This window comes from Cinclus cinclus, chromosome 5 (genome assembly GCF_963662255.1).
Source record: "Cinclus cinclus chromosome 5, bCinCin1.1, whole genome shotgun sequence".
Classification (NCBI taxonomy): Eukaryota; Metazoa; Chordata; class Aves; order Passeriformes; family Cinclidae; genus Cinclus; species Cinclus cinclus.
In genome coordinates, this window is record NC_085050.1 from 8,728,854 (window position 1) to 8,743,288 (window position 14,435).

Genomic DNA, 14,435 nt, shown 5'->3' on the forward strand with positions numbered 1-14,435 from the left:
TGGCACACCTTTGGTGATAGCTTGCCCTGTTTTTCTTTCTACAAAAGGCTTTCAGGCTTAGTACAATTAAGTATTTGTCCATAAAATTTCCATTCATTCTCCTAATTTTTGAAGTACCAGTTCTTCCCTTCATGGTACTTTAGTTGCTTGAACACCAGCAGTATCTACTGCATGAGTATAGAACTTTTCTTATTTTAGGAACTACTTCACTGGCTTCACTGAGGATTTTTGAAATGCAGACACTCAAAACATTCAGCTTCTACCACTCTATGCCTCAAGCAAATTCTCTTTCCTAGATGTGTTTGATGTCTGCTTGTCATGTTCAAACACTACCATTGATATATCTAGATAGATAGATAGATAGATAGATCTAGATATACAGATATATCTACACTGTTAAAAAACATTTCCCTTTCACTTCGTGTGAATACAATTCAATGGTCATGGACTAGTTTAATCTAGAAGCAAAGTATTGTGGCACTTGCTATTTGAAAATCACTCTAAAGTGAAAGCTGAGAAGATCACAGAATCAGCAAGACTGGAAGAGACCTTCAAGATCATCCAGTCCAACTGTCAACCCAGAACAACCACAATACCATTTCATTAACCGATGGTAGTCCATCTTTTTCAAAAGTACATATTTTTGTAAAAATAAGGACTGCATAACACTGAACTATTTTACCAATTGTCTACTGATGCTACTGGTGACCACTGTTTAGGTGATTGGCAGACATGTGGAGCATGGAAGCAGAAACCACTGAGACAATATTGCACAACCAGCCTTTAAATGAAAAACCAATGATGATCTCTTTTTACTAACTCAACTTTTGGAGCTTTAGGAAAAGAAGCTATGGAGACCAAAACTGCTGAAAATATTATAGCAATAGAAAGCCAAGCCTGGTTGTTTGCCATATTCTATTTTCTGTTGTTACTGCCCCTGGCCACTTACTCCCCTTTCTGTCTTCTTCATCTCTCTTGGATTTCCATCTGTTTCATAGTTGGAAGACCCAGAGAATGATCACTGGAGGACAAGCACCTGACTAGACTGCTTAGATGGCATCCCAGATCAGGGAAGAGGGACTGAATTGCAGTCAATTCTTGAAGGCAAAGTGAATGTCTGAGCGTGTATCTATGATAGAGTATCCTTCTCTTTTCCAGTTTCTTTCCCTTCCACTTCATGTTCAGTTTTGTGAGAAGCTCACAAGCAGAAAGGTCACTACTATTCTGTCAGCAGCTCACTCAGTGTTCAATAAAGGGGGATCTACGTGCTGTGGTACAAGATATGCACCAAAGCTGTGTACCAAAACTGTGTTGAGATAGACAAAAGAGTATTAGTTGAAGTGAAATGGATTAAATTTTGCAAAGAAAGCTACACAGGATCTCACTATTTGTGTGGGTTTATGCAAGTTTTCCATGCATGCAGCCTAACTGAGATTGTAACAAGGTGAACACTGCTTTTTACGCCCAAGTAAGAAGTGATAGGACAAGATGAAATGGCCTCAGATTGTACCAGGGGAGGTTTATATTGAGCACTGGGAAAAATTTCTTCCCAGAAAATGTTGTCATGCATTGGAACAGACTGTCCAGGCCAGTGGTTGAGTTGCAGTCCCTGGAGATGAGAAGTGGTACCTAAGGACATGGTTTAATGGTAGACTTGGAAGAAAGGAAAAGTATATATAAAAGCAAGGGCCTAAAACTTAAAGCTTTTGTAAAGCTGTTTGGAAATGATCCGTCTTTGTTTGCAAACTAAAGTGCAGAAGTCTCTCTTTAGATCTCTGGATCTCATTATTATTCACATTGCAAAGTGGATATTAAAAAGCCTCCATTAAACATTCAGGTTTCAATATTTTAAATTTGGGTATTATGGTTTGAATTTTCTGGGTACAAAGCATTGTTTTGTCCTAGTCATTTCAGATAAAAATAGTAGATACCATTATAGGTCAAATGCACACTTTGGAAATAGATAAATACAAAAAAAAAAATGTGCATTTTTAGTGTAAAGTTGTTTTCACACATAATAAAAAAAAGAAGTAGTTTTGCACATCTTAAAAATTCAAAAGTCTGATTAAAACTAAAAGTCAAGTAGTATTTTTTGAGAGTAAATATACTGTACTTATGATTAATCTTATATATATTTTTCAAAGCTTTTTCTTTAAATGTTCTATGAAAGATTTTTAAAACCGTTTTTAAATACCAGTTAGTTTGGGACCATCCCTATATTTCTGGAAATCAGAATAGATTCAGTGTGAATTGGAACACAATCAAAATATTCTGGTTTTACTCATTTTACTCCCCTTGGTATTTACAGTGTTATTTAAACATATATTTCGTGTTCTCTAGACTGGTGGCCATGGTTTATTTGGTGAAATGTCAATAGTGGAGCTACGTGAACGCCTCGCCCTACTCAAGGAAGCACAGAAGGCAGCAGAGGAAGAGAAGAGAGACCAAATAATTCATGACAAACAAGCTAAGGAACAACTTATTCTAGACAAACTGGACCAGATTTCCCAATTCAGAGCAGAACTTGGACGAGCAGCTGCTTCAAAGTCAGTATAAAACAGCCTGTGACATTTAAGACATTGCAACTTTGTTAATATTTTGCCAGCCCTTGAGAAGAACATGTAGAGATCAAAATACAGCCCTTTTATAAATCAGTATGGCTTTTGTCAAGGATTAAACTGGAACCAGGATTTCCTTTTAATTCCTGAAAATATTTTTCATCAGATTTAGCAAATCATTTTCATCGTTTATAGTTGAAGACACTCCATAGTGTTGACAGTATTGCCCCAGGATTCAGAGCCAATAATATATATTTAGAAAGAAGTTTTGCCTTTCTTCTGTTCAGCTTTCTTTCTTTCTTTCTTTCTTTCTTTCTTTCTTTCTTTCTTTCTTTCTTTCTTTCTTCTGTTTTCAGCTAATCAGAACTTATTTGATATTATTAGAATCACTCTAGCTTGCCATTTAAAGTTGTTTCTCATTCTCATCTAACCAATCTATAGTTTTCTTCATTGAATTTCATCTGTAATGTGAAAAGGAAGATCTTATTCTAGAAGTTAAAAATTAAAAGGATGAAGATTTTATTATATCAATAATAAGTTATAAATTAAATAAATTATAGCATTAGATTAAAAAATTATTTGCTTACAGACTGTCCAATCAAATTCTTCATTCATTATTAAGATCTATTGTTAATTATAATATGTATTAATAAATGTCATAAAGGATTCGTAACCATCATAGATGCTTCAGATATGCAGAAGACAGGTTCCACACAGGTTAAGTTAAAGCTATTTACAAATAAAGCTGAGAAGGAGAAAGCCTGTGTAAAAGCATACAACATGGCACACCGCTTGATCTTATACCATTTTTACTGCATCTTAAATATTTGCCACTTATTTCTTTCAAATTGTCTTTCATCTTTTCCCTTTTGTGGCTTTGAGATATAAGTCTTGTCTTGCCATATTTATTTTGCAAACTGATGTTCAGGCTGACATTCAGAAGACATATTCTATCAGGCTACAAATACATGTTTTTTAGACATGTCTTAGATTCATGTTTATTGCTGAAGGTGGCTTCTCAGAGTTCAATTCATGTTATTCATTTATCATCCAGTTCTACACCTCAGTTACAGAAGGCAGTATTGATATATTCCTTAAGTTTTCACTTGTCTCAGCTCTAATTTGGTTTGTTACTGATAGTTAATCTCCAAAGACTGGTGTTTTACTATGTTAGTACTTAAGAAGATAGTTTAATGTACTTAATGAATCGATAACTGCAGCTGCAGTGGATTGACTGCACAGATCAGTGACCTTCTTTTCTATGTCATGTATCAAGAAAACATTTTAAGACTTAAGAACCTGAAATGGAGTTGGAGCTGTCAATGTACTCTCATTACCAAACACTCAGTATTGTGAAAGCAATAGTGGGAACAACTCAAGCCACTGCTTTCCACTGGAGATGCAAACTAAGCATTAAGAAGTTGTGTACTACACAAAACGTGTTTCACAGCACCTGAGTAAAGAATCATCTGTTTTGCTAGATGTGCAGTCTGTGAATTTTGTATAGGGCTGGGTTCCTTTAAACAAGACTCTTTGGCTTAATTCAGAACTAAAATTGTTCTGATCCCAAAATAAGCTGTGCTTGAATGAGAAGCTTTGATTCACTTTTTGTTCTGTCATTTGAAATGTTTTTTAGAATAGAGCAGCATGCAAAAGATAGTAGAATCCAAATTAAATTGTATATTAAATTTCAAGCCTCTGAATCAGTCAATCTGGTCAGATTCTTGATAAGTTATACAGTAATTCCAATGAAGCCCTGTTTGCTTTCTAAATAAAGAAATAAAATTTTTCATTCTAGAAGTTAGAAGATATTTTCCTTTCATGGTTCCTAGGCAATTTATGTATTTAACTTGGAAGCAACTCCTATAAAAAAGGCATCATTATAGTATAGCAAGAATGTTTTTCTTTGGGAGTGTATTTCATGCATTTTCATACAGAATCCAAATCTCTGGTGCTATTTCTGTTAATATAGAAATATGGCATGCTGGCCATGGCATTTACAAATGCTAGATATTTTAATGCAGTTTTTATTTCTCTCTATAGAAGCTATGGGCTTTGTGTGTTAAACCTTATTTGCAGATCTTGAATCCTGAAATACCTCTCAAATCAATGTGAGTGTTTGGGTTCTATTCTTGATATATTGCACAGATGTAAAGAGCTAATTTTTATGTTTACAGAATTGATTCATCATTATAGGGATAGAAAAGCAAATCTTACCAATGGTCCTCATAAGTTAGTCTTATGCATCAATATAAAATTATGTGTTATACCCTAAATTGCATTATGTTGAAGGCTACTGCTAATCAGCTAAAGTATGGCAGCTAAACTCTCCTAAACAAACCTGCTTTAGTGACAGCTGGAGTTTAATCGGGTCCCTACCAAGCAGGTTCCTTTCAATATCATTCACAAACATACATCAACACGAAGGAAGCACATTGTGCAAGCATCTAATGAGCTATATTAAACAAAATAGGAAATGGAACATGAAAAATTACAGAGACATTGGCCTTTAATAGACTGCAAGCTGTGACATCTATCACAGCAGTGGCTTTTTGAGTGCTTTCAGGATGGTACATACACAGGATATCCCTTTAATTGCTAGAGTTCCACACAGTTTGAAAATCAGCACTGTCATTTGAAGTGGATCAGCAATTCTGTTCTCAGCTTTCAAACTCAAGCACCAGCAGATCTGTGTGTGCTTGCATACATGTTAATGTACTCAAGTTAAATGCCTTGTACTTGAGATACAACTCCTTTTCATTCCAGTGAGGGACATCTATTACTGCAATCAATCTGATGCCGTAAGAATCAAACCATAGTTCAAACCAGTTGGTTTGAGGCTCCGTCCATCCACATTATCTGTGGTTTGGGAGACAGTTACTTTGTGTTGGACTCAAAGTCTGGGACTGCAAGCTCTCACCATTCACGTGGTTTTAAGCTGTCAGAAGAGAGCAGCACTAACTCTCCTTGACTTACTTGTATGTGAGGAAAATGTACAGACTCCCACCAACTCAAAAGTTCCCTACATCCCCATTTCACACTGTGGTACTCATGTAGCATGCTGGGCTCCCAGCACTGGATTACAAATTATGGTGTGTTTGCCAAGATGAAGAGCACTCCTTTCTCTCTGCCACTGCCAGTACTCAAATCCCTCCCTGACAAGGGGCACTGACCACACACACCGAGAGAAGGGGAACCCCTCTCTCTTGATATAGGCCTGAGGTGGGGAAGGGTGGGCATAGTGTGAATGCAGGAAATGCATACTATGGGCAGCCAGAGCAGGAAAAGGAGGAGAAAGAGAAGAAGGAGGAGGTAATGAGTTCTTCACTATCATTGAAATAGAAAAGGGGCATTTATCAGCAATGATGGATCAGAAATATGAAGATGTGAAGAAAAACTGTAAAAAAAAACAAAGCCAGGTTTTTCTTAATGGTGGCCACTGAGAGGACAAGAGGAGTATCAGGAAACACCTTTTACTGTGAAGATGACCAAGCTTTAGTACAGGTTGTCCAGAGAGGTTGTGGAGTCTCCATCCTTGGAGGTGTTCAAAAGCCATCTGGACACAGAGCTGGGCAAGCACCTCAAGGTGGCTCTGCTTAAGCTGATGGGATGGTGAAGATGACCCCCAGAGGTCCCTTCCAGACTCAGCCATTTTGTGATTCAGTGACTGAATTTTGCTTATGCAGCTTCAAAATTTTCACTTCAAATGAGCAAAACACTGTTTTGAATAACAATCACTTCCCCATCTAAAATTAGGTGCTTCATAAGTTAATTGTTTTGGAGGGGAGTCAGATTTTGAGTGCTCAAAACACTCACATTAGTAAAAAACAGTAATCAGTCTAATACTGTAGTGTTCTTAAATGTCAAAATAGTGACTGCCTTAATAGTGAACTGTTAACAGATACCTTCACTGCCAACTGCTGTAACTTAGAATTCTGTGGTGCAGGACAGAAAGAGGCAAGGTACTGTGGAGTACAGACAGCCTTACTCACTGAAGCTATGAGAATTTTTTTTTTAATATTGTTATTTGCACCATAAGCAATTCTGCTTTAAAAAAAAAATAGTGTTTTTGCACAAGACTCCATTTTGTAAGGTGAGCTTATAAATACAGTCCCAGCTGCTTGGTATTTTGGTGCCTAGAATGGTCAAGTGATCAATTTTATTCAACCTCCTATAAGTATTGAGTCAGTTAAGAGCTGTCATACATCTATCTCTTTATACTTTTCATGCAAAGCTCGAGTTTGAAAATGTAAATGAAGAGGCAAATATAGATTATAGGAAGAAACCTCTGTGCAAATCTTCAAATTCCCCATTTATTAAATATAGCTGAGAAGAATTTTCATAAATTATCACACAATTTTCTATTGATCTGGAGAGGATTTTTCTGTGTACTAGCCCATTCTGATTAGCTGTTAACTTACTTCCTTAGGAAATATGTGATATGAGGTGACAGAGATCATAAGAAGTTTTTCTATCCTGAGCCCTCAAAATTCTCAGCTGACGACAGAAAACCAGAATTTTAAAATTTCTTTTTTCATTCCTTCCTCTCTTGGAGTTTCTGTTATGCTGTGGCATCTGAAAATCTATGGGATTGGCAGCTTTTTGAAATAGTGTAGATGACTGGCACAAGACTACATGCAGAAGAGAAATAAATATTACTCTGGAAATAAGCAACTATTTACAGTGTTAATATAGAAGCAGCTGCTGCTGCTTCCTGATGTTAAACCTCTTGCTGTATTTCCTTTAATTGTATTTACAAGAATCTGGATTTGCATGTAAGGAAAGGTTTTGTTGTTTATTCTCACTGACAAGATTTAATCATCAAGTATTTACTTCAAACCTTACTGTTATATTCTCCTATATCAATACCTTGATACAGTGCAGATAGAAATAAACCACGTCCTCAATTACATTAAGTGATAGTACACAATTTTTAGATTTACAATATAGTGTTAAAAATTAATCTCAGTGTTTATTATTAATTATTAATTAGTAAAATTAATACAAGTCTTAAAAGAGGATAAGGAGATGTTATCCTAACCAGACAGCATGACACACAGAGCAGAGGGGCTCAGGGAATGTCTCAGGAAAGCAACTGGAAATGAGAAGCCAAGTTAACTGTGTGCCTTACTTAGAGTTCACAGTCACATTTCAGAATGTAATACAGGTCATATCTCCCATTCATCCAGTTCCTAAGGATTTGGGGACCTCTACTCTGGAATGGCTGCACTGAAGAAAACTTGCTGTCACAGAGCTTCCTATAATCAGAGATAACATTAACAAGGCAGGCAAAAGCCATCTGTCCCAAGATGAAAGAAGTGTTTGGATCCTTGGATTCTTGATACAGACTTTTTAAAGGCAAATTGGTGGGTTTAGAAGGAACTTCCTTCTTCCACACCTCCCAGCTTCTTGAGAAGTGTGTCTTATACTGAAAACACTCAAGATACAAGGAAAGAGTTCAGTTGTAAAACATTTCTTTTCAAAAAGCAACTTGTCTGTGAAACTAGTCCTGCCACTGACAGAATGACAGCAACACATTCAGCTGGATAGTGCTCCTGTGCACTTTGCTCTGGGTCATTTGGAGTCTTTATTTGTTTTCCAATAAAAGCAATTGTAACATTGTACAAGTGCTATATAAAAAGACATTTTATAAAACTATCCTTTGCCAGCTGCACTTAGCAGATCTACCATGGCTATACGATTGTGTACATTCCTTGGAAGATCTGACACTTCCTTTAGCTCCAAATTTAGCCAGAGAATCACAGCTGCTTATGACATAATATTAACTCTACGATTTGATATTACTAAACTAAATTAATTACGTTGAATAAAAAAGAAAGTTGGATATTAAGTGAGTCACTTTGTCACGTGGTGTAACCTACATGGAGAAGTTGCAAGTAAACTGGGCCAGTTGGGTGAAAGTATGTAAAACCAGATAAAATGTAAATTCCAAGGGACAGAAGAGGGGGGGAGGGGGGAGGGGGGGAAGGAAGACTATCCAATAACATCTCTGGCATGCCTTACTTTTATGCTGCACATGCTGCTATTAATTAATTTATGCTCACACAGAGCAACTAACCTTAATTAGTACATCACCCTCCCATTGAATCTGTATCTGGGATAACACAGAAAAAATATCTTTTATTTGCCAAAGAATATAGCAATCAAGATGAGTACTAATGATCTTATAAGGCAAACTCCATTGTTCACACAAGCAAAGAGCTGCAGTATTATCCCAGGTTTTGCACGTTTTTTTTCTAAAAAATGTCATGTCAGGCTTGAAATACTTCAGATATTGTCACCATGGCATCCTGTGGGAAAAAAATTATTCTATGTGGTTTAGTAATACTGTTCTGTAAACAACAAGAGGCAAATTGCAAGTTATATGATTTAATTCTCTTTTTAGTCTAACTGGTTCTCAGAAGTAAGAGCAAATTCATTATTACCAAGGTAATACATGCTCAGATGGACTTATTCTGTCCATGGACTTATTCTGTCTGATGATATTATTTTACCTTCTCATTGTTTCTTTTTGACTTTTCAGGCAAGAAGAAAAGAAAAAGTCCCAGTCTGGTGAAAGGTCAATGAAAGATGAACGCATTTTAAACCTGCAGAAGAAGATTGAAGAAAAAACAATGGAGCGTAAAAAGCAAGCAGGACTCCTGAAGATTATCCCCCAGAAAACCAGAATCATGTCAAGCAAGGTCTGGTTATTACATAAGGAGAAAAGCTTTGCAATAGACCTGCTGTTCACAGACCTTTGCTCAACTGCCAGCACTGGCAAGGGGGCAGAGGCAGATGGTGCCATACATGGCTGGCAATAGCAACACCCTGCCTCCTGCCTAGGCACAATTTCTCCAGCCGTGGCCTTGACCTCACCTTCTTTTCACACATTCTGCTATCACAGAGCAGGGCTCATCCATTCAAGACCTGCCCTCCCACTCCTACCATCACACACTCATCCCATCAAGACAGCAGCATCTTACCCTGACTCCAACTCTTGTCTTTCCAGGCTTCCTGTCACACATATCCCATCACACCATACTGGGATGCTCACCCCTCTCCCACTCAAGGCATTTACAGTTTATCATTCCCATGGTTTTGTGGAGAGTTGCAGCAGTGTTTTAAGTCATCTTAAACTGGGCAACCCACTCTGCTTACTTTTCCGTTTGTTCAAACACACCAAGTTTGATCTAAAAAGTTTCCCAATCATGTTAGCAAACAGACCATGTTGCCAGCCAGCAGGACTATCAAATACAAGATCGGTGTATTTTCTAAAGAGAACCACTGTATCACCTGCAGTCTGATCACCGCTGTGTCTTCCCTGCAGGATTCTTTTCAATGGAACCATTGGAAAGAACTGGAAGAGGGCCGGGAAAGACAGTTCAGAATCCTTCAGCATGGCCTCATGGACAGAGAAGCAGCTCAGAAAAGGGAGCTCATTGTGGCATCAAGAAGTGGAGCCAAAGCATTTGTACTGCGCTCTGATCTAAAATAAAATACATTTGGAACAAATTCAGGCCTGCTGGAAATATCTCAGTGTACTTATTTACTACAAGGTTGAGTTGTATTCTTTATTTCACCTTTGTAGTGTGATTAGAAAAATGTGGGTCTTATAGGCACAATAGAACAAAAATACGTGGGGAGGTTGTAATATAATTTATTTTTTATGTTCTTTTACAATGATATAATAATTAATTATATAATAATTTTTTTCTGCTGGAATCAAAAGCTTTAAGAAACTGAAACTTTATCATCAGAGCTCCTACAGCATAACTGCAAAACAAATATCTGTGTAAGAATGTTGAGACCTGTATTTCTGGTTTTGTATACTATGCCATGGTTTCCTCCACTCATTTTTCCAAAAGAATGAAAATGAGGGCAAACCCCAAGGAATAGCTATTTACATTATGCACCTTCTCAGAAGGCATGGTCAGCCCAAGTTCCTAACACCTCTTCTTACATGACAGTAACTATGTAAGGGGATTGCCAGTTTCAACACTGTCTCAGAGGATGAGCAAAAAACTATTTACAGTGTTTAGACGATGTGAGAGCCTCCAGAAGTCTGATTCAGTGACCCAGGCAGTCCCTCTATCTGCAGGCAGACATAAATTTCAGTCTTTAAACAGTAAAAGGAGAACATAACACTGATCTCTTTAGGGAACTGCTTCCGGAAAAAGTAAAAATTGTTACTCACCTAGAAGATAATTTGCCTTCTGACAATTTCTGTACTGTGTAAAACAGACTTTAAATCACAAAACTTATCCAGGCATAAAGCCAAGGGGATATAAATCAAAATTAAAATTTGCCCAGCAATAAGACTATGTAATGTATTTCTATTTTAACGCAATGCCAGTAACTAAGTGTTTAATTATGTCTATTGCAAATATTTAAATTGAAGGAGACTCTCACTGACATTAGAGTCAGGCAGCTGCTTCTAATGCTCTCACAACATTGCATTTCTCACTTTTTATTGAAGGAGGTCTAACAGAATTCTTTTATTGCCATCTAGCTGTGAAGATAATCCACAACCTGCAAGCTGATAAAATGTGCTGTATTTTTCACCCCAAGTAAATGCTCTAGTAGCCCACAAAGGCAATACAGGTAGAGCTCATGCTCCATAGCAGGAGTTAAAGAACACAGGGGAGTGAAAAGAAGGAATCATAAAATTGGAACTACATAGAAAAGGGAACTATGATACCATGTCCAAACAGTATTGTATATCTTTAAATGATAAACCCTTGGTGGCAGGGAGTTTGTTTGTGGTTGTTCAGCATTCTTTTGCACTGTATTTCAGAGTAACAAAGCTAATTGGTGACTCTAACACCTCGATTTTCCAGAAGCCAGCAATTAACAGCTGACATTCATGGTCTAGGATATTGCATGGCTGAACAGCTCTCAAACTTTTTCATAAAAATTTTAAAAAGAAAAAAAAAAAAAGCATCACTAATGAGATATTGAGGTTATGGAAATTTCAAAACCCCATCACAGCACAGGCTTCTTCCCCTGTGATTTTGGACCAAGTTTTCAAAATTCTTCTTGAATTGCAATCAAGCTGATTCAGAATTATTTCCTTCTCCATATTTTCTTTGTTCTCAAATGAAAGAACGGAAGAATAGAGGAATCTCAATAATCCAGCTGTGGAATTTTTGCCTTCAGAGTCACAAGGAGCCCTGTTGCTACTCTGGGATCTGATGCATAAAGTCATCTTCAGAATCAACATTTTGAGGAATGTAGAATAATGCGTTTTGAAGAAAATACCAATATACTCCTATATTGGTATTTTTGTACCTATATAGCTTATTGATTTTTCAGTGATGGTAGGCCTTGCAACAAAATACACAGAAAAGCATAAAAATACCACCTTGCTCCTGACAAATGGGTATAACTTGATATCCAGAACCACTCTGCCCCTGGCTTCTAAAGCACATTCCCTCATATTCCTGTATGGTACATGGAAACCTGAGGTGAGCAATGCAGAGCCATCAAAAGTCTGGTGGGACCTGTTAGCCTTGTATTACAAAAGCAGCTGCAATACCACTGGAGCCAGATGAGCTGTGGAGTCACACAGTTCCCTGAGACTTGCTGCCTCAGCTGATGCCTGTGGCAGGGACCATCCACCACCTGGTGCAGCCACAAACAGATAACTGAGTGAGCAGTGCCTCTACACGTGCTTCACAGAAACACAGGTGGATGAGTAATTCATTATTCATTCATTTACAGATTTGTTACACCATTTGCAGCCAAGAAGAGGAGCCTGAGTGAACAAGGCTGACTCTGAAATCATCCATCAAAACAGAGTAACAAAATCAGAGGTTGCACTTGTCTTTTCACAGTGATGGACTCACAAGGAAACATTTATAATGCTGGAAGCCGCACATTCCAGAGATCTCTCATTTCAGCACAAACAGCCAGACCACAGAAGCCTTCACATGCCAGTACAGTGTAAGAAGGTGCAACAAAGCCCAGATTACCTGAGGAAGACCAAGGGGTTTTGCCACATGATAGGCACTGGACACGGGGTGCTCCCCACTCAGGTAACACAGTCACTCCTGGTGGCATTTGGCTCCCTCTTCTACAACAGCCTCAGGAACGGGAAAAGCTCACGCCCAGTGTCTGCCATGCCAGGTAATCCAACCTGTCCTAGGGAACACAGCTATTTTATTATTTAAATGAAATTAAAGACACAGAGATGGTTATGTTGGGATGGCAAGGAAAAAAATACCTAGTACAAATCTCCAGCACTCCTCAACCAGACGAGGAGAAGGGAAGGCAAGTCACTAGGGGAAGCTACCAGTTCATCTACAAACAGCCCAATTGCCAGGCACGGGGCTGTAAGAATCCAGAGAAGGACAGCTGCTTATGGCACTAAGGTAAAACTGTTGGGGAAAACCTTCTTGGTAGTGAGGTGAGGGCCTTGAAACACCTCTGCAAGTGTTTTTGAGTTAGACATTGGATCTGGAGTAATTATTCCATGGGTAAGAGGTAACCATCTCCCACACTGTTGGCTCTGATGAATTTAGCTCAGTCTTTTGGAAACACACTGAGAAAAATAATTTCTTCACAGAAAGGGTAATTAGATATTGGAATGGACTGCCTAGGAAGGTGGTGGAGTCACATCCCTGGGAGTCTTTAAGGAAAGACTGGACATGGCCATGGTCTTGTGAGAAAAAATTGAGAATAAAACTCCTTAACACAAATACAGTGTTAAGAAGCAAGCGTTACTTTATTACAGTGCAGGATGCACAGGGGGTAACTTGGCCTAATGTGCATGCCTGGCTGAAGATGATATATGTGTTTGTTTGCCAGGGATCACAGAATCACAGAATATTCTGAGTTGGAAGGGATGCACAAGGATCATTGAGCCCACCTCCCGGCCCTGCAGAGCACCATCCCCAAGAATCACATCATGTGATGACTGTCCTGAGAGCATTGTCCAAACTCTCCTTCAACTCTGTCAGGCTTGGGGCTGTGACTGGGGAGCCTGTTCCACTGCCCATCCACCCCCTGGATGAAGAACCTGTCTCCAATATTCAAGCAGAACTTCCCCTGACACAACTTCAGGCCATTTCCTTGGCTCCTGTCACACACCAAAGAGCAGAGATCAGTGTCTGTCCCTTCTCTTCCCCTCTCAAGGAAGTTGTGACTGCAGTGAGGTCTCTGTCTTCTCAGGCTCCTCTTCTCCGGGCTGGACAGACCAAGAGCCCTCAGCTGCTCCTCAGACAGCTTCCCCTCAAGGCAATTCACTATCTTTGTTGTCTTCCTTTGGATGCCCTCTTTTAGTTTAACATTTCCCTTATATTGTGGTGTACATATTAGAGAAGTGTTACATATGAAGTTGCCTGGGTTTGCCCAGTGAGCCTCAGAGGGGCCTCTTGAGGGTCTTTAGGAACCCCTGGTGGTCTGCCACACATGATGTAGTTTTTTGTCCTTGGTATAAAAAATGCACAGTGTTTCTGAACGGACTGGATTGGGCTGCCTTGGCTTGTTACAGGGTGCAGTAACCACCACACAGGTCCAATAACTGCTCCTTCTGCATAAGCAGTTTAGAACACTCTGGTTGACGTGGTGGTGTTCACTCATCAGTTGGGCTTGATGACCTCAAAACTTTTCCCCGACCTAATTGATTCTACGATTCCGACATTCTGGGAAACGCTTCCAGAAGACCGCGGGGAAAAGCGGGGGGAAGAGTGGAAAACACCACCCCAAAGCTTACACATACTCCACCTCCAGATACAACAGCTCCGGAGAACACAGCAAAAACACGGTCTGGCTTCGGCCGCCACTTTCAGGGTCTGTCAGGGCCGAATTAACCCGAGGACCGGGAGACGTTTCCCGAGGGCTGGCGAGAGAACTCAGCGGGGCCCGACAACCCCG

The 14,435-nt window shown here is 39.0% G+C and overlaps 1 protein-coding gene across 1 annotated transcript in view; it reads left to right on the plus strand.

The window, feature by feature from the left end:
- The window catches only part of CFAP99 (cilia and flagella associated protein 99), a 53,821-nt gene extending 43,765 nt beyond the window's left edge, over positions 1–10,056 (plus strand). The window contains exons 14-16 of the mRNA XM_062493329.1: positions 2,341–2,546; positions 9,103–9,262; positions 9,889–10,056. Coding sequence (XP_062349313.1) covers positions 2,341–2,546; positions 9,103–9,262; positions 9,889–10,056 — 534 coding nt within the window. The remainder of the gene's footprint in view (positions 1–2,340; positions 2,547–9,102; positions 9,263–9,888) is intronic.
- The last annotated feature ends 4,379 nt before the right edge of the window (positions 10,057–14,435 follow it).